This window comes from Myotis myotis, unplaced genomic scaffold (assembly GCF_014108235.1).
Source record: "Myotis myotis isolate mMyoMyo1 unplaced genomic scaffold, mMyoMyo1.p scaffold_m19_p_17, whole genome shotgun sequence".
In the NCBI taxonomy this organism is placed as follows: domain Eukaryota; kingdom Metazoa; phylum Chordata; class Mammalia; order Chiroptera; family Vespertilionidae; genus Myotis; species Myotis myotis.
This window is the reverse complement of record NW_023416321.1, coordinates 19,092,271-19,114,010: the sequence shown is the minus strand read 5'-3', so window position 1 is coordinate 19,114,010 and position 21,740 is coordinate 19,092,271. Positions and strand designations below refer to the sequence as shown.

Sequence of the window (21,740 nt, the reverse complement as noted above, 5' to 3'; positions counted from 1 at the left end):
GAAAAATTAAAGGGAAGATATCCTAAAACTTCCAGGAAATTTCCACCAATGAAGCAAAGGAAAAAAAAAAGCCTCTATTATTCTGTGAGCAACAAACCAAACTGGGTTGGGGGTCTCAGACAATTCATTCATATGATTGCAAAGACAGACAGAAACTCCCGAGAGCTCCCCTGAGGGCTCCCAGATTAGAGAGGGTGCAGGTCGGGCTGAGGGACCCACCCCAGGGCACGAATCTTCGTGCACCAGGCCCCTAGTAATAAATAATTTATATAATATGATAGAAAGTGACATGTGTTTTAGAGAAAAGTTAAAAGAGAGATCGAGAGTACCTGAGTGCCCTGACCAATTTTGCTCAATGGCTAGAGCATAAGCCCAAGGACCGAAGGGTCAAGGGTTTGATTCCAGTTCAGGGGTGAGTGCAGGAGGCAACTAATTGATGTGTGTCTCTCTCACATTGATGTTTCTTTCTCTCCCCCCGCCCCACTCTCTCTAAAAATCATTGGGAAAAAGTATCTTCAAGTGAGGATTAACCACCCACAAATAAAGAGAGTATCTGAAGGGAGTACCTGAAGGAAGATTATATGAACACTAGTGGCCTGGTACACGGATTCATGCCCAATGAAAGGAAATTAATTAGAAGAAATATTTTAATATAGATATTCTCTCTTTCTCTATAATAGAAGTGTCAACCAAATTCACGATTGACAATGACAGATCGAAACACACATGTGCGATTGGCACCAGCAAGAGCTTTATATGGATCACTCATGTGCGAGTCAACTTGCCGGGAGCCGGTCCATCCTTGCTGTTTCAAGGGACCTGGCATATATGGCATACTGTTCTTAATATGTTTACTCACCTTCTTGGCACTATGTGTTTTAACCAAGGTCGCCTCTCTGAGAAAGGTTGTTTCCCCAAGTAGGGATTTTCCCTGAAGTTAGGGAGGGAATAAAACCCCTAACTAAGTGCCAGGCGGGTAATTAATCACTTTAACTATGAATAATCATGCTTAAGCTACATAATCTTTACTCCCTGGAATGGAGATAAGAAACACCCTAACCTTTGTAATAGAGATTGATAGGATTGAATCAACTGGTATAAATACAGATGTAACAAGACAGAAAGAGACAGAACTCAGAAGACAGAAGGAAGAAGACAGAACCTACACTCAGAACTTAGACACAGAACCTACACAGAACCTACAGACAGAAGAACTTTGCTGGAGAGAACATGGCAAAAGATCCTGGACTGAACCTGACTACAGAAATTGACAAAAGAACCTGACTAGAACCTGGTGACTGAACCTGGCTGGAGAACCTGGACAGAACCTGGCTGGAGAACCTAGCGAGGGAACTTGGCTACAGAACCTGGCTGGAGAACCTAGCAAGACAACATGGACACAGAACTTGGCTGGAGCTCCTAACCAGAACTTCACTGGAGAACCTGGAGAACCTGGTGAACTTCACTGGAGATCCTGACAAGAGAACCCGGCTATGATGATCAACTGAACACTGTCTCCGTGCCCTTCCTTCTTCGCCGACTCCGTCTGCGCCTTTGGGAACCCCTGGACCTGCTGGGGTTGGACCCCGGCATCAACTTAGCCTTTTATAGATATAGAATAAACTTGCTTAATTACGCCTGCTTTCTGATGTAGCTAAACTTTTTCCAGCCCAGTGAAGCACCCCAACTTCTCTTTCAGGTAATTGTCAGAAACAGCAGTAAATGTCAACATGAAGCAGATTATTATTATAGATCACACAGGGAGAACAAAGGGTAAAATATTTAACTGCAGCAGTGTTTGACTATATTCTGTGCAGTGAGAAAACCTGAAGTCATTTTCAAGGTCCACCATTTCTTCTTTTCAGTCAGGTTAAGTTTCTAAACTTTCTAAGTCTCCGCTTTCCAGCTAATGAAAAGAAAATAGGATTCTACCGAGGCTCCTGTCTACCTATTCTAGAACTTCTGTGAGGATCAAATGAGATGAGGCACAGGAAAATGCTTCACAGACATTTGGTTAAAGTGTAAAATGTTTGCACCTGGCTAAAAAGGAAGTCATGTTCCTGGGCTAAAGAAACTGCAAGGAGGCTAGTCGCTAGGGAAAGGAAGCCGGGTGTTGTTGATGTCATTACCCAATGCCCACAGCAATTATTTCCAGGCAGGGCTGGGCTGTGGGCCACATTTTGTGTCATGGGGTCTCAGCAGTGTTGGCTGCAGTTTGGTGGGCTATCGCTCCAGGGTGGTGGCGGGGCCTGTGTTCCATTTGGGGAAGACAAGTGTTGCTTTGTCAGTGCCAGGTCCATGGTGCTGTTTCTTTGTAAATGGCCAGTGCGTATCAGGGCAGCTCCTGCATTGAGCATCTGCCCCTTGGTGGTCGGTGCGCATCATAGCGACTGGTTGGACGGTTGGAGGGACACTTAGCATATTAGCCTTTTATATAGAGAGACTAAAGGCCTGATGCACAAAATTCGTGTCTGGGTAGGGTTCCTAGGCCTGGCTGGCAATCAGGGCCGATCTTTGGGGCAACCGGCGGGGCAATCAGGGGGCCCCGCTGGCACCCGCCTTGGCTGGCCTGGGGCCTGCAGGCTGGGGGCAGCTCCTGTGTTGAGTGTCTGCCCCCTGGTGGTCAGTGCACATCATAGCGACCAGTTGTTCCACCTGCCATTCTGCTGTTCAGTTGATTTGCATATTAGGCTTTTATTACATAGAATCGTTGGAGCCAAGCATATTACCATAGTGATGTCTGTTGAGCATTAAGCAGAGTAATGAGGAGGATAAGGATAGAGCCAGTCAGATTTCTAAATCTAAATAGGACTAGTCTGGAATTCAATTTTGTATTGAGCATTACATACTGGGCACTCTGATTTATTCTGAAGGGATAATGTTATCAGAGATGAATCAGATGTTGCCTTCTTGTCCTCAAGAACCTTCTATAATTTTTTTTTCCTCACCCAAGGATATGTTTTTCTTAATTGTCGGAGAAGCATTGATGTGAGAGAGAGAGAGACCCATAGGTTGCTATTCGCATGCACCCTGACTGGGGATGAAACCCACAACCTTTAGGTATATGGTTTGACGTTCCAACCAACTGACCCATCTGGCCAGGGCAAGAACCTTTTAATAATAAGAGAAGACAGACATGTAAACAACTAGCTGAATAACACAAGTTCTAATCAGCAATATTTGTACGTGGTTGCTGAAAGGGAGAAGCAATTGATGTGACTGAGGGATCAGTCAGAGAAGCAGAAAAAGTATTTGCCTGAGCAAATTTAGACAAGGAGTGAGATCCCATTTGACAAAGTATGACCAAGACTCTTTCTCAGAAAGTGGTTTGTAAATGAAAAGATTCGAGTGACTCTGAGGGAGAGTACAACTACATACAGTTAGTAGAACAAAGAGACACAGCTAACAGAATTTCATGTCTCCTGACTCTCATGCTTTTAAATAAGGCATTTGAAGGGATAAGATTTTTGAAAATGGGTAAGCAGAAAGAAACTGAAAATAGCAGAAACTTAAAAAGGAGAATAATGATTTAATGAAGAAAAAGGCAATAAAATTACTTTGGATTAATTTGATAAAGAAAATAGTGATAGACATCAAAAATATCTTAATTGCTAACATAAGATAAAGAATGAATATTTTAATAAACTTAGGTAAACATTAACCATATTTAACTGCAGTTCAGATTGAAGCAGTAGTTCCGCATTGTCTGATTTCAGATCTGTAAGCCCTGAATAAGGACTTCAGAGCTGTTGCACTTGATATTCAGTGTCACTGCTTTTTTTTAGGTTCATTTTGCCCGTGAGTATTTGGATTTGTGAAAGAATGTACTATTCATACAGATCAGTAATTGCAATGTTTGTCTGTTTCTTTTAGTGTCGTCTGTCCAAAATTGAGGAATGTACTCACTCCAAAATATTTTACTGCATTTTTTGGTTTTGTTAAATAAATCAATAAAAAATTGATGTTCATTTTCCTAGGAATTACTATAGTAAAGATTAATTTAGTAAAATGTAAGTTCACACTAAAATTTATATTTTATGAACGTTGCCTGGCCAATGTGGCTCAGTGGTTGAGCATTGACCTATGAACCAGGAAGTCACTGTTCAGTTCTCAATCTGGGCACATGCCTGGATTGTGGGCTTGATCCCCAGTAAGGGATGTGCAGGAGGCACCCAATCAATGATTCTCTCTCATCATGATGTTTCTATCTCTCTTTCCCTCTCCCTTCCTCTCTGAAATCAATTAAAAAAAATTTTTTAAGTTGCCAATTGCTCTTAATTGAATTTAAGAAGTTGAACATGTAGAAAGTCAGGCTGTGGCTAAAAGTCTTTGCCAGAGATTTTTTCTAATACAAAGAAATGTCAATGGATGATATAAATGTTTTTTAATTTAAATTTATACTCAAGGTATAGATCTCCCTTAGTTTAATCTTTAAAAGACTTGAAGAAGGATATAATACATAAAAAAGGATAGATTCAAGGCTTTTTTCTTGTAACAGCTTTTTGCTCCACTCCATGTTATATATTTCTATGTCATTCTGCCTACTATTAATGAAATAGACATTCTCATTCTTTTTATTAAAATATATCAAACCATTTTAATGTATTGGCACACAGTACCCTGCTAGGATCTTGCTTTAAAATTATATACTGTGCCGTTAATATTCCCATAATGGTAACTAAATCACTCATCTGGCCGTTAAGGTTTACTTTAAATTTTGTTTTAATGTGCATAAAAGATTCTCATTGTCATTGATCTTCTTTTTATGTTACTCTTCTGTTTATCAGATTTAAAAGTATGTTATGAGGACTTTATTTTTTAAAAAATGGGGGCTTTATTCTTTTGTTTCTTCCTGTGGAAAATATTCGAAGTGCAGAGATGTATTAGTCTGTGACATGCCAGGCATCATTACTTTGCATTAGCAAGGCCTAAGTTTGATTATTGCTATTCAAAGCCATAAATAACAGGGAGTTGAAGGAAAATGGCAAAGATGAATAAGAGATGGAAAATAAGCCTTTTAAGAAAGAATTAGATTTGTGTAGCTTTAAAAGGAGGAGGAGGAGGGTACAATGTAAATAACACTCACTGGATTGAGATGCTGGTTTCAAGGCCTGGTTCTACCAAAGGGACTCACTTTAGACAGGCCACTGTTACTGTCTCTTAATCTGTAAAATGAGGGGACTTGTTTAGATTGGAATCAACAGATTTTTTTACTAAAAGACCAGCTAGTATTTTAGGCTTTGCAAGCCAAGTGTCTTCTGCCACAACGACTCAATTCTGTTGTAAATGAATACTTAAACAGGCAAGGCTGTATATATTCCAATAACACTTGACTTACAAAGATAGGCAGCAAGCCAGATTTCATCCACTGGCCTTAATTTGCTGACCTCTAGACTGGATGACCTTTAAGATTTCTTTTACATCTGCATGCTGTGATAATTCTTTATTATAAACATCATAGAAAGGGATTGCTGGTCATTTATTTTCTATGATATACCAGTCAGAGGCTAGCCAGGAGATAGAAGCCGCATAGGTATTTTAACAGAAAATTTGACATGAGAACAATTGTTAACTAGATTTTAAATCACTGAAAGGGTAATTTACTGAGGTATCATGGATTTAGCAACTGCAGGAAGCAGCTACCACCTCTGAGCCTGTGAAACAGGAAAAGAGGTTGAGATTGTTAAACCGTAGAAGATTGGAGGAATGACCCCACAAAGTTAAAACTCATATCTCTGTGAACTGGCGCCTGCTCAACTGATGCTAATATTTCTGAGCTCCAAGGAAGGCTCTGTACAGACGGAACCTCTGAGGGCTCCCTTTAATGGATAAAGAGCCAAAAAAAGAAAGTAGACTTTAGGTAAAGCAGGAGGGATTGTATTAAACATAAGAACTAATTCATAGATACAGTGGGAATGGTGTAAGAGTCATTGTCCCCAGTGTTTTTCAGTAAAAGATTAGATAGTTATCTACTCTAGATAGTTTTAATTTCAGAATGCTGAGAACCAGATTATCTTTATTCCTCTGATACTCTCGTCCTCCCTCTGGGGAGTAATGTGGCATTTGACTTCCCTTTCTTGGTGCAAGTTCCCGAGACTAGTTTTCAAAGACCTTTATTTTTTTTATAGAAACTGTATCATAACTTGGTAAGTCTTTTGTCTGAGTTTCCAACAGACCTAGGTAACCAAGACAATTATAGTAATTGAAGGATGAGGGGGAATATTTATCTCTTGCACTTGTTCTATTTTTTTCTCTTCTTCCTTCTCTCCTGTTTTCTTTTTTCTCTCTCTCTTAGCTCATAGAGCTCTGTGTAAATTTTTTTGTGCCACTGTTCATAATTCACCTTATGTTATCGTTGTTTGTGTCTTATTTTGATTGGGGATATAGACAATAATACTTCATTGGATCTCAGAAGCCAAGAAGTGATTTCACTTTGCTTCTTCTCACCCATTCAAAACAGTTGGTTAATTGCTATTCAAAGCCATAAATAACAGGGAGTTGAAGGAAAATGGCAAAGATGAATAAGAGATGGAAAATAAGCCTTTATCAGAGGTAAACTGGCAACTAAGCCAAGGAGGGCACCAAGAACAGTGCCTGGCATATGGTAGGGTCTCAGTAAGTAACTGTCATTGAATGACTGAACCCACCCCGGCACAGATCTTACATAGCAACAAATTGAATTAATGGTTTAATTAAAAATTTATAAGCTCTAAATAACTGTTTGAGAGTTTTTCCCCTTTTTGTTAAAAACTATTCTGTCTCAGTGCTTTCTGGTTCTTGGTTTCTTCATTTTTTGGATCATTTTAAGTGGACCCAACAGCTCTCAATACTCGGCAGTGTCAATCCCATTTACTTTCTCTTTTGTGGCTGTGTTAGGAGTTAAAGGATTTATACGTGGAATGGGAGGACCTTAATACTTGATTATCTTGAGATAGCAACAGAATGTTTTTGGAATTCATGGATATTGGCAGTTTCCTAAATACTATTTAGCAGTTCTCTATCCATTGTCTCAGGTTCCCACCTTTCCAGTACATACACACACACACACACACACACACACACACACACACACACAAATTGGTTTCATATTTGATTCTTTTTTTAAAATACATTTTTATTGATATCGGAGAGGAAGGGAGAGGGAGATAGAGATAGAAACATCAATGATGAAAGAGAATCATTGATCGGCTGCCTTCTGCACACCCCCTTCTGGGGATCAGGCTGCAACCCTAGCATGTGCCCTTGACTGGAATCGAACCCGGGACCCTCCTGTCCGCAGGCCAACACTCTATCCACTGAGCCAAACCAGCTAGGGACATATTTAATTATCATGAAAGAAAAGTGTGGAAAATAAAATGTCATGTTTTTCTTATAACTCAATATAATTTGAAACAAGGTTTCTTGATTGATGATGTTTATATCTTATTCTGTAATGGGATTTGTGACCTCAAAAGAAACAAAAACTAATAATCTTTGTTATCAGGTACTAAGGTTTGCCAGCTTGTTGCTAGTATTCTCCATAAGCTCAAGCAGTTGATAGTGATGAAGGAGCTGAAGACAACTGTTGACATGTTTCCCTGGCCCATATTCTAGACATTGATGAGGATTTTGAATTCAGCAAACAGTTGGTAAATGTATCTGCTGGAGTAAGCTCTGATTCCAACGTTTGGGAGATACAGACTAACTGAAAGTAAGTTTTTAAAACTTAAGTATTCTGACTAAACTCTTCTGTCTTGTCAGCCACAAGTTCTGCCCACTTGGAGGACCTGGCTTACCTGGATGAGCAGAGACATACACCTTTGAGAACTTCTCTTCGAATGCCAAGACAGAGCATGGGTGGTGTTCGCACACAACAGGATTTAAGAGGTTAGAACCACAGGATTACTTTATCTGGGGATGCTCATGGGAAAATAGAAATGGACAATAGGCAAAAAGTTCCTTTGTTACCAATTTCTACACTTATTTAAAACTATCTTAAGAAGTGAACATATCACCGTAGAAGAGAAATACAAATACATTGCACAACGGAATTGTAATTACCTACTTATAGAAGTGTTGGCATTGATTCCTTGAAATTCTGAAAGGGCTGGTAGTGATGAGGGAAATAATCTAATAATAATTTAAGAGCCTTGAATTTCCTAAGTGATTGTTGACCAGATTCAATCCTAGCCATTTTCAGCATGAACTTGGTGCTGATAATGGTGTTTTGCTAGAGAATTTATTTCATGTTCATTCTAGTGGCCATTTCTAGTGACATGTAGTACTTTTAATTTCTTGGAGTTTTAGACAGGGCTTCTAGTCCTGTCCTGGCAACATCTAAACTTATCCGTTTCCCACTCAGGTACCTGTTTACACTCTCTGTGCATGCTTCTTGTTTCTACAATCAGGATCCTGATCTTTTTAAAGACTTTCATTTTGTTATAACCACGGGCTAGTTGAGAGATTGTTATTGGTATCTCTGCTTGTGCCTCTTGTTTGCTCAAAGTGATCTGAACTGTCTTTGATAGCCCTAACAGATGGTCTGCTTTCTCTAGTACCTAGTAGTAATCCATAGCTCTATTACATCAAGTATATTTTTAATGTTCTTTTGCAGATTATTTTCATCTTGCTTTTGTTCTCCTTCTTAACCCTTGTCCTGTGCCCCATTCTAAATCCGTATGTTGCCAAAATGCATAACTTACACCAAAAAAAGGATCATACATACCTGCTGTCCATTCTGAAAGTCATTATACTGACAGTTTTTCAATGATGAGTAGGCAACTGAAAGCATCAAATGATTGTATTGCAACAATTATTGTACCTCTCATCAACAATAGTGAATTGATGGCCTTAGTCATTCTAGTAATCATAGTTTTATTTTTAATTCTATCCATCCTGCTTGCCATTTCTTCAGTTAGCCACATACTAGTTGCTTGGTATGTGCAGTAGTGTATTTCTAGCCCAAAAAGTGGTATTGTGTCAAATAATACTTCAGTGCTGGTAAGTTGATTCTGTCCAAAGCCTGAATAAATTTAGTCAGAAAACTAAATAAATGATTTGTTCCAAGGCCAGATGCATAGAAATACTAAAGAAGATTGGACACAAATATTGATCTACTAGAGGCCCAGTACACAAAATTGTGTGCAGATATGGTCCCTAGGCCTGGCCTGTGATCAGGGCCATCTTCCCCAGCTGCCGGCAGCCGGCCCCGCCCCCCGCCACCACCCATTCCCGGTTCCCCATTCACCATTGGGGGATTGGAGCCTGCTGGCCCAGGGGAGGGACCGAGAGGTGAGAGGTGTGCCTCATAGTGACTGGTTGAGTAGTCGTTCTGGTTGTTCCGCCGTTCAGTCAATTTGCATATTGCTCTTTTATATATATATAGATATAGACATTCAGATTTGGTTAAAATCTGCCACATTGGCATCACCATGTATCTCACTTCTGTAAAACAAACTGACATTCTTGATTTTCTTTTCTGCTTTGCTAGTCAATGAATAATGAATTTCATACTATACTAGAGGCCCAATGCACGAAATTCATGCATGGAGGCGGGGGTGTCCCTCAGCCCGACCTGTACCCTCTCACAATCTGGGACCCCTTGGAGGATGTCCGATTGCCAGTTTAGGCCCGATCCCTGCATTAGACCTAAACTGGCAGTCAGACATCCCTCTCGCAATCTGGGACTGCTGCCTCCTAACCGCTCACCTGCCTGCCTGATTGCCCCTAACTGCTCACCTGCCTGCCTGATTGCCCCTAACTGCTCACCTGCCTGCCTGATCGCCCCTAACCACTCGCCTGCCTGCCTGATGCCCCTATCTGCTCATCTGCCTGCCTGATCACCCCTAACCGCCTCTGACTCGGCCCCCGCCATGGCGGCTTCATCCAGAAGGACTTCCGGAAGGTTGTTCGGCTGTCCAGTCTAATTAGCATGTTACACTTTTATTATTATAGATAGAAAGCAAAATTAACTGACAGGTTTTAACTGTGTGCTTTTGTGAGCTCTTCATACTGGGTTCTAGTGATACTTGATGGGACATTTCTGCTTCTAGTATCTAAAGATTTTTAAGAGCTCTGACAGATACATTTTACTGAGCTTGATGTTTACATACAGATATCAGTTGTATCTAGAATACAACAAAAAATCTTTTTCATTGCATTGAGCTTCAGCCTGAACATTCAGTAAAACCAAAGTACATACAAAGATTTTTTTTCAAAGCATGCCTAAGTCTTTAGGAATCTCTGCTTAAATAATACATCCCTTAACAAAACTAATTTTATACTCTTACAGATGGTATCTCAACTTATTGTTTACATTAACACTTAGAGATGGAATTTGTTCACTGATAATGGTACTATAATATTAGAATTTCAGTTCCTTAAAGTTGTCTTTTCTTTCAAAAGGTTTTCTTTTTGCAGTCTAAATGGTTAGTACATGCCATCCAGATGAATGCATTAATCCATAAGTTACTGGATGTTTACTAAGCAGTATTTTGCCTTCTAAAATAAGCATACTTTAATTTAGAACTTTGAGGCCCTGGACAAAATTGTTCCTCAAAGGGTAACATGTTATCTTGATTACTATTTACAAATGTACTCTATAGCTTATGAAATGACTTAAAACACATTAACAAGAAAGGAAAGCAAACTTGGACACACTTTCCTCATGTTTCCATAGACCTGCTTGGCAAACTTTCATAATTTTTTATCATTATATCCAAAACATTGCACTTTATTGTAAAAATGAATCATATTGCTTTCCTAGCATAATTTTTTAAAAACATGTTACATTATTCTTTCTAATTTTGTTTAAAGGGACATGCAAATTACAGTCATTGTTCAGTTTTATATCTTTTTCTTCTTCAGGTTATGGTTAGAGTAAAACAACTTTACCCAGAAAAAAATAGTATAGTAAAGTGATTAAAAACCTTTTTTTTTAGTATAAATTAAAATGTATCTTTCTACATTGAGGTATATCTTTCTATATTTTGAAATATTACTCAAACAAATCATGATACAGTTTTTAAACCAGAGTTCTGGTTTAAATGACCCTGGATCCTCACAGAAGGTAGTTAATGGTCACATACACTGTAGTGTATCCAGTAGGTACTAAATTTACTGATTCCAAGTATAGAGATTATCTGAAATAATATTCCTTGAATATATATCTAAAGAGGTGGCAAGGATTTATTTGGTGCTTCATACAGGCAGTCTTGCACTATTCTGTTTAGAGCAGTGATTCTCAAACTCTTTTGGTTCCAGGACCCCTCTACACACTTTAGGAAGTATTGAGGACCATAAAACGCCTGTATGTATGAGTTATGTCTATTGATATTTACCATATTAGAAATTAAAACAGAATTTTTAAAAATATCTTTTTTTAAAAAAAAAACAATAGTAAACCCATTGTGTGTTAACATCAGGTAAGCTATGGAAAATTTCACCATACACTATCAGAGAATGAGAATGGAAAAAGACAAAGGATGTCTTAGCATTATGCACATAGTTTTGACTTTTTGAACCCCCTGAAAGTATCTTGAGAATACTCAGTGGTCCCCAGATCACATTTCAAGAACCATCGATGCAGAGGTTATCATTTTAATTGAAGGTAAGCTTTATGCTTTAGGGACCATTCAGTCTGTTTACAGAATGCAAAAAAGTGCAATTTGCAAATTAGTTAGAAGTTGATCAGGAATGTGGTTTAAGAGTACAGGCATTGTTCATTTAATAATTACCTTAATAGTCACTGCAATTGTTTGATCATAATGGTAGTCTTTTGACTGCTGAAACAGAAATTTCTGGGGTAACATCTGAGCTAGAATTTGGGTGTTCAAGTGGGGTATTAACATTTACTTCATTAGTAAAATTTCTATACTTCTTAAGATAGCTGTTTTGAACAGTTGTTCTACCAAAATTGATGTTTCTAGGGACCTGGCCCGACAAAGGAGACAAGGTCACATAAGTGCACTGTCCTGGATCCTATTGCAACAAGATGTGAGATTCCTAGCTGTGAATCACCTACGGGCTTGAGCTTTAATGATAGTTACGGAAGATAGTGCGAGTATACAACTGGCTAAACTTCTGCAAGTGCCTTTTCTAGTCCCAGAGCCTAATGTCCTTGACAGATAGTAATTTGAAACCTTATTAAATTTTTAACTTCCGTTTTTAAAATTGGGGATTCATTTTTAAAATGTAATCATCATTGTGTTAATGTGGAGTTATGCTAGAAATTATCCACCTGAAACCTCTCATTGTTTCTGACCATCTTAATGGCATCTCTATTCCACAGAGAAAGACAAACTAATTTTGCTGCCTAGTAAAAGGAGAGGAGAGATTGTGGGCTTTCATGGACAAATACTATTATAATAAACCTTATGATAGAATATGTAAAGGAAAGCAGGGAGAGTTAAAATACACAAAACAAAATATAGTATAATGACTTTGAATATGAACTACTTGGGGTAAATTAGCAACAAATTATTAATGATAAGTCTCTAACCTTCCTGATATTAAATCATAATCACTATTCTGCTTGAAGAGATTACACAATCCTAATTAAAACTTATTTCTCAAAATATGTTGCTTCCTTAGGACTTTTACTAAATCCCATTATATAAATGGCCATTCATAGGCACTGGGTTTAGTTAGGTGCTTTAATAGATTCTAGATTGGAGGGCATAATTGCAAATGGTATTCCAACTCATTGGCAGAATTTATGTGAAATTGACCCTGCCACAGTTAACTTGGCTTTATCTAAGCAAATAATTCAATTTTTATCTAATAAAATTAGTGCTTCACACCATTTTTTAGTCCCTTACTTTTCCAAAACAATGAATCCTTTATGAAGATGACTAAGATGCATGTCATGAAGCTAATACTCTTGCAATAGCCCACTGAGTCATACATCCTTCAGGTTGCTTAGTCATCTTGATCATTGCCTGACTGGCTCTCACATTTACAAGAGAATATTTCCATCAGTGTTTTCTGTCTCATTGTTCATTGTTTTATTTTTACAAGATTAAATTTCTTTCTTTTTAGGTAAATTCAAAATCCAGAGATAAGGTTGCTTGCACATAATTGCCTATATATAAATATTAGATGGGTAGATTGTAAGCTTTACTAGTATGTGAACTCTTTTGCAGAGCACTTTAAAATTTGAAAATATGGTACTCAAACTGGATGCCTTTGAATGTCTTCTAGAAACTAATTTATACTTTTTGGAGTATAATTTTATTTTTTTAAGCTGATCACTACTTGTTAAAGTAGCTCCAGATTTGGTTTGTATATAAACCAGTCTTATTTGCTTCTGTAAGAATAAATCACTGAAAATATTTTAAATGACTTAAGTGCAATAAAAAAAAAAAGTAACCATTAAGCCATTTTGATGTTTTGATCTAAATTAGATTTCAAGAATCCATTTCCCAGTTAATCTTTCTATCATTATTTTCTCCAAAAGTAACTAAATCTTATTAAAGTGCCATAATGTTACTAAATTTACTTAGGTAACATTTTGCAAAAACACTTTTTGTTTCAGTACGATGATCTAAGCTTGCCCATTTTATAGTATATAAAAACCCTTTTTAGTGGGATCACTTCCCCAGATGCTAGTGAGATACCGAACTGCAGAATGTCCTTGTAGGACCATAGCTAGTTCATCACTTAAAAAACTTTTAATCTTAAATTTTAAGTAATTAATGAGTTTTGTTGCCCCAATAAAAATAAATCTTATGTCTCACCTTCAAGACCAATAATGTAATAGCACAAAATTATGTTGACATAGTTATATAATTATTAAATGTTTCACATTTTAAAAGCTTTACTGTTTTTATATTTCCCCTATATTTTGTGGTATTAAATGTGAGGAAATGTAAAAAGTGGCAATATTTGGGAAAATTGAATTTTCCCTATTTCTTTTACTGTTTTTCAAATATTTTTGTTCCCTTGTTGAAAATTCCATTCAGCAATGACTCCACATTGTTCTAAAAAAAATGTCCTAGAAAACCACTGTCAAAAACTGAAATTCAATATGCACGTTATTCAAAGACTGAAAGTATTATTTTCCAGAGTAAAATAAGCCCCACATTAATAGAATACAGTGGACTTCTTAAAACACTAAGACAAATGTTGAGGATGAGACACTTTAAACATAAAAAAAAGTGATAACTTAGATTTTTTGGAGTGCTTGTTCTTTATAGACATAGTGCTAAGAGCTTTAAACATGTTCTTATTTAATCCTCACACCTCTTTGATGTAAGTAGCGGTAATAAGGGAACTGAGGCTTAGGGAGGTTAATAACTTGCTTAAGGTTACATGTCTAGTAATTGGCAGTGCCCAGATTCATTTATTTGACAAATACCCAAGCCTGTGCTCATAAACACCATACAATACTATGTCATAGACAATCTATAATAATAAAAGCGTAATATGCTAATTAGACTGGACAGCCAAACGACCTTCCAGACGTCATTCTGGATGTCCTTCCAAACAAAGCCGCAGCAGCGGGGGCCGAGTCAGAGGCAGTTAGGGGCAATCAGGCAGTCAGGCAAGCAGTTAGGGGCGATCAGGCAGGCAGGCAAGTGGTTCGGAGCCAGTGGTCCTGGATTGTAAGAGGGATGTCCAACTGCCGGTTTAGGCCCTATCCTGGCAGTCAGACATCCCCCAAGGGGTCCCAGATTGCAAGAGGCTGCAGGCCGGGCTGAGGGACCCTTCGTCCCCCTTGCACGAATTTTGTGCACCAGGCCTCTAGTCTATAATAATAAAAGTGTGCCCTGACAGGTTTGGCTCAGTGGATAGAGCATCGGCCTGCGGACTGAAGGGTCCCAGGTTCAATTCTGGTCAAGGGCATGTACCTTGGTTGCAGCCACATCCCCAGTGGGAGGTGTGCAGAAGGCAGCTGAATCAATGTTTCTCTCTCATTGTTGTTTCTAACTCTCTATTTCTCTCCTTCTCCCTTCCTCTCTGTAAAAATATCAATAGAATATATTTTTTTAAAAATAATAATAAAAGTGTAATATGCTAATAAAACCAGACGTCCTTCCTTCTGGACAAAGCCACAGTGGGTGGGGGCTGAGGCAGAGGCGGTAGAAGCCCCCTGGCCGCGGCAGCAGTGGGTGGGGGCTGCAGCAGAGACCCTTGCACAAATTTCATGCATCGGGCCTCTAGTATAATACAAAAAGGGATAGGAAACAGAGTTGCATATAAACACTGATTCCAAGATGGCTGCCTTTCATCAGGGGCTATGATCAGAGAGGCCACCCCAGTGATTCATTAGCCCAAAACAACTCCTACTTTCTTATTTCTATTAATAGTACCCCAATTTTCTTCTCATTCAGACTTTAAGTCCTGGATTCAGCTTTGAATCACCATCTTCATTATCTCCTATATCTAGGCCAGTGATGGCAAACCTGTGACACACGTGTCAGAGGTGACACGCGAACTCATTTTTTTGGTTGACTTTTCTTTGTTAAATGGCATTTAAATATATAAAATAAATATCAAAAATATAAGTCTTTGTTTTACTATGGTTGCAAATATCAAAAAATTTCTACATGTGACACGGCACCAGAGTTAAGTTAGGGTCACTGACTAGGCTTTTATGTTGCCTGATTTTCTCACATTCTTCCCTATTATCCATTCTTTTTGTTTGTTTAATGTTTTTATTGGTTTTTAGAGAAAGGGAGAGGGATGGAGAGATAGAAACATCAATGAGAGAGGAACATCATTGATTGGCTGCCTCTTGCGTGCCCCTTACTGGGGATCAAGCCTGCAACTGGGCATGTGCCCTGAATTGGAATCAAACTAGTGACCTCTTGATTCATGGGTCAATGCTCAACCACCGAGCCACACCAGCCGGGCCCTATTATCCATCCTTAATACAGCTAATTAACTTGTCTCCCTACTCTGATCTTTCCATATTTTAATCAAACTAATGCCTGGCTGCCAAATTAATCTTTCTGAAATGCAGCTCCGATAATGTCATTTCTTTGTCTTATAGTTATCATTGCTATCATCCTTGTCTAGTACAGAACCTAGAAAAATAAAAATGTAGTTTTGGAAAAGACAGGTTATGGTTTGTTATTAGCTTTATTTTTTTAACATATTTTTATTGGTTTCAGAGAGGGAGAGAGAGAGAGAAATATCAAGGATGAGAGAAAACCATTGATCAGCTGCCTCCTGCATGCCCCCTACTTGGGATCGAGCCTGTAACCCAGGCATGTGCCCTTGACTGGAATCGAACCTGGGACCCTTCAGTCCACAGGCCAGTGCTCTATCCACTAAGCCAAACCACCCAAGGCTATTAGCTTTAAAATGAACCCTATTGATACTTAAGAAAAGCTAATATTTTTACTTGGGCAGTTTTCAATCTTTCATTTTGATATTTGCTTTCCTTTTTTTCCATCTGTTCTTTATTTTCTTGCATTTCCCTTTTCCATCCCATTTTTTGAATTGAGTATTTTTATGAGTCTATATTGTGTTTTTAGTTAATTAGCTATACTCTTCATATTGTTTGGTTTTGGTATGCGGTTGCTTTATTATTTTTAGTATATAGATTTAATTTATTATAATATACCCTCAAGTTATATTATACCATTTCATGTAGAGCATAAGGCTTTTATAATACTTGTGTTAGGGGTGTCCCCTAGGTTTAATGATTCATTAGGAGAACTCACAGTACTCAACATATAGTCATTTCCATAGCTATGCCTTATTACAGTGAAAGGATACAAAACTAAATCTGCAAAGGGAAAAGGCACATGGGACATAGTCCAGAGGAAACCAGACACAGCCTCCAAGTATCCTCTCTCAATGAAGTCACATGGTATGCACTTAATTCCTTTAGCAACAACTGTGGTAATACATGTGAAAGGTTGTCTGCCAGGAAAGCTCATTAGGGATTCAACGCCCAAGATTTTTGCTGGGGTCTGGTCTATAGACCGTCTTGCCTAAAACATACCAAAATTCCAGATTCCCAGAAAAAATGCAGATGTTCAGTACAAACTATATTGTTTGTACAAACAATTTAGGCATAGCAATTTACTCTTATTAGTTCTGGGCAATGGTAGGAATCTTCTTGAAATTCATACTCTGAGATTTCAAGTAAGAGCCAGCCTCACAAACAGGCTCTCTAATGGTAGCAGCCTAAAACCAGTTATGTGAATTGTTTTCTGCACAATAATCTATTTTTATTTCTCTCCTCCCAGCCTTTATGTTATTGTTGTTAGACATTTTACTTATATAAATGTTATAAGTTCCACCATATAAAAGACAGTTATCTATTTAAGAGTTTTTAAAAATAAGGAAAAATATTATATATTAACCCATTTAGTCACCATTTCTGATGCAGTTCATTTCTCTGTGTTAATCCATGTTTCTATCTGGTATAATTTTTCTTCTACCTGACAGACTTCTTTTAACATAACTTATATTGTGGATCTACTGGTGATAAAGACTTTGTCAGACATATAAAAGCTGAAAAAATTCATCACTATTTTTTTTAATATGTTTTTATTTCAGAGAGGAAGGGAGAGGGAGAGAGATAGAAACATCAATGATGAGAGAGAATCATTGATTGGCTGTTTCCTGCACACCCCCTACTGGGGATTGAGCCCACAACCCAGCCATGTGGCCCCTGACAGGAATCAAACCTGGGACCCTTCAGTCCAGGCCGATGCTCTATCCACTGAGCAAAACTGGCTTGGGCCATCACTATTTTTGAAAGACATTTTCACTGAGTATAGAATTCTAGGTTGACAGGTTTTTCTTTTTATAATTTAAAGTTGCAGATCTGCTTTCTCATTTGCATTGTTTCTTAGAAATCTGTCATTATTTTTGTTCCTCTGTACTTAATGTGTCTTTTTATTCTCCGAGCGCTTTTAAGATCTTCTCTTCATCACTTGTTTTGAACAACTTACCAGGTAATTATAATGTGCCTTGGTGTCATTTTCTTCATATATCTTGCACTTGAGGCTCATTGAGCTTTTTGGATCAGTGAGTTTATAGTTTTCATCAAATTTGGAAATGTTGTAGCCATCCATTATTTCTTTAAATATATTTTCTGTTTCCCCTTCCCTACCCCTTCAGTAACTTCAGTTACACCTATATTTGGCCACTTGGAATTGTCTCAGTCACTGATGCTCTTTTTATTTCAGAGGATTCTTTTTTCTCTGTATGTTTAATTTGGGATAGTTTTTACACCTATCTCTTCAAGGTCACTCATTTTCTGTAATGTCACTATTCTTATCTAGTGTGTTTTTCACTTCTTTTGTTGTATCTTTTTTCTCTAGAAGTTAAATTTGGATCTTTTTTATCTCGCATGTCCCTACTTTTGAACCTGTAGAATATTGTCATTGTTTTAATACCTTTCTCTGCTAATTCTAATATCTCTGTCAATTCTGGGTCAGTTTCAATTGATTGATCTTTCTGCTAATTATGGTTGATATTTTCCTGCTTTTTTGCATGTCCAATAATCTTTGTTTGGATGCCTGACATTGTGAATTCAAACTCATTGGGTGTTGGATGTTTTTGTATTTCTATAAATATTCTTTAATTTCTGTCTGGAATATTAAGTTATTTGGAAACAGTATGATTACTTTTGGGTCTTACATTTAAGATTTGTTGAATAGGACCAAAGTAGGTGGGATCTCAATACCAGATATCAAGTTGTATTACAAAGCCACTGTTCTCAAAACTGCCTGGTACTGGCACAAGAATAGGCATATAGATCAATGGAATAGAATAGAGAGCCCAGAAATCGGCCCGAACCAATATGCTCAATTAATATTTGACAAAGGAGGCAAGAACATACAATGGAGCTAAGATAGTCTCTTCAATAAATGGTGTTGGGAAAATTGGACAGATATATGCAATAAAATGAAACTAGACCACCAACTTACACCATACACAAAAATAAACTCAAAATGGATAAAGGACTTAAACGTACGACAGGAAACCATAAAAATTTTAGAAGAATCCAAAGGCAACAAAATCTCAGACATATGCCGAAGCAATTTCTTCACTGATACAGCTCCTAGAGCACTTGAAACTAAAGAGAAAATGAACAAATGGGACTACATCAAAATAAAAAGCTTCTGCACAGCAAAAGAAACCATCAACAAAACAACGAGAAAACCCACTGTGTGGGAAAACATATTTGCCAATGTCATATCTGATAAGGGCCTAATCTCCAAAATTTATAGGGAACTCATACAACTTAACAAAAGGAAGATAAACAATCCAATAAAAAAATGGGCAAAGGACCTAAATAGACACCTTTCAAAAGAGGACATTCAGAAAGCCAAGAGACATATGAAAACATGCTCAAAGTCACTAATCATCCGAGAGATGCAAATCAAAACAACAATGAGGTACCATCTCACACCTGTCAGACTGGCTATCATCAACAAATCAACAAACGACAAGTGCTGGAGAGGATGTGGAGAAAAAGGAACACTTGTGCACTGCTGGTGGGAATGCAGACTGGTGCAGCCACTATGGAAGACAGTATGGAGTTTCCTTAAAAAACTGAAAATGGAACTCCCATTTGACCCTGTGATCCCACTTCTAGGAATATATCCCAAGAAACCAGAAACACCAATCAGAAAGGATATATGCACCCCCATGTTCATAGCAGCACAATTCACCATAGCTAAGATCTGGAAACAGCCTAAGTGCCCATCAGTAGATGAATGGATTAGAAAACTGTGGTACATCTACACGATGGAATACTATGCTGCTCTAAAAAGGAAGGAACTCTTACCATTTGCAACGTCATGGATGGAACTGGAGAGCATTATGCTAAGTGAAATAAGCCAGTCAATGAAGGAAAAATACCACATGATCTCACTCATTCATGGATAATAGAGACCATTATAAACTTTTGAACAATAATAGATACAGAGGCAGAGCTGCCTCAAACAGATTGTCAAACTGCAGCAGGAAGGCCGGGGAGGGTTGGGGGGCAGGAGGTAGGGGGGTAAGAGATCAACTAAAGGACTTGTATGCATGCATATAAGCATAACCAGTGGACATAAGACATTGGGGGATAGGGGAGGCTAGGGGACTTTCTAGGGCGGGGGGATAAAATGGACACATGTAATACCCTTTGTAATACTTTAAGCAATAAAAAAAAAAAAAAAAAATATTTTGGAAAAGAAAAAAAAAAGATTTGTTGAATAGAACTGGAACAATATTTATTACAGGTCTCATTAGTCTGTACTAGAGGCCCAGTGCACGAAATTCGTGCACAGGTAGGGTCCCTTGGCCTGGCTGGTGATCAGGGCCAATTGAGGCCTTCTTTCCCCTGGGGCCTTCCTTCGTTCTGTGCCGTCCCTAGTGGTCAGCTTACATCATAGCGAGCGGTCGAACTCCCAGGCAGTCGAACTCCCGAGGGGACAATTTACATATTAGCCTTTTATTATATAGGATTATTGAGACAAGACCTTTCTGGATATCCTACCCACTGTCCTGTATATTGTGAATTTTTTCATTCTGACAGTCAGAAGAGGCACTGTTCCTGGCCCTATGTAAGCAGTTCCTGGCCCTATGTAAGCCCTAGGTGAGCACTCTTCTCTCTAATCCTCTTGGGTAGGTCTTTACCTTGTCTTGGGTGGTTTTCTTATACACATCAGTACTTTGTTGATTACTCAAGGATTATGCTCCACAAATCTTCAGGATTATTTCTGTGCAGATCTCTCCTTCCCAGTACTCTGTCCTCTTAACAGTTGCTACCTTGGTCTGCCTGGGTTCTCAGCTTCATCTCCTCGACTAGGGGAGTCAGCCAGAACCTACCTAGGTCTCCCTCCCCCGTCATGGCCTGGAAATTTTCTCAAGGCTATAAGTGGCATATGGTTTGTCTTATTTGTTTTTCTTTTCTCAGAGGAGACTATTTTTCATTCCCTATGTCTAGTGTCTTTAAGACTTTTATTTTATATATTTTGTCTAGAGGTGTACTTGTTTGTTTGGGGGTTGTTTTAAGTGGGAGGGTAAATCTGGTCCTTGTTATTCCATCTTGGCCAGAAGTGAAAATTCATGTCAAATTTTTAAAAAGAAAATTAATAGATCAGGTGGACCAGAGCATAAATCCATCTCTCATTAGAAAACGACTTTCTCGGTAGTTAAATTGTTTTCTCTGTGAGCTAAAATACCTACTGTACCTATAATAATGAAAAAGTAAATGCACAACAGTAAATCTCACATTAGTAAGACCTTAGTTACCCAAATGAATGTGTGTAACTTTTCTTTAAAAAAAGAAAGAAAATTAGTCTTTAAAAAAATTTATCCTGTCCCCTCTGGACACTAACTCTAAGGCACATTTCTTCTTTTCTCCCAGCTTCCTGTGAGAATGCTATTCTTTGTCAGTACCTTGGCCAGCATCCAGACCTTGCTTATGTTATACACAAAGCTGGGAAAATAATAGTTTTTCTTCCCCAACTGTCTTGTTATTTAATGTTTATGACAGTAGCCTTTAAACAAGAGTGTATCCCTGAAAAGTGGCAAACAAATGAGCTATTTCCTTTTATTATCTTAATACAGAGCAGTGATTTTTCAAAGACCTGGGTTTGCATCCTATAACTGCCTTCCCCTAACCATCCTGTTCTAATAAAACCAAGTCTATCTATATTTCTTTGAGAATGGAAAATCAATATTCACTATTTTCATTCATGATTTCACTTACTAAATGTTACTGAATATACATACTATATGATAAGAACTGTACTAGTTAATAAGGACTTAATAGGTTGGGTAATTGTGGTAGGGTAAGT

The 21,740-nt window shown here is 38.0% G+C and overlaps 1 protein-coding gene across 8 annotated transcripts in view; it reads left to right on the top strand.

The window, feature by feature from the left end:
• The window catches only part of TANC2 (tetratricopeptide repeat, ankyrin repeat and coiled-coil containing 2), a 247,181-nt gene that overhangs the window by 137,718 nt on the left and 87,723 nt on the right, over positions 1–21,740 (top strand). For all 8 annotated transcript variants that reach the window (XM_036340072.1, XM_036340071.1, XM_036340070.1 and 5 more), the window contains one exon: positions 7,741–7,866. In XM_036340072.1, the coding sequence (XP_036195965.1) occupies positions 7,741–7,866 (126 nt within the window). The remainder of the gene's footprint in view (positions 1–7,740; positions 7,867–21,740) is intronic.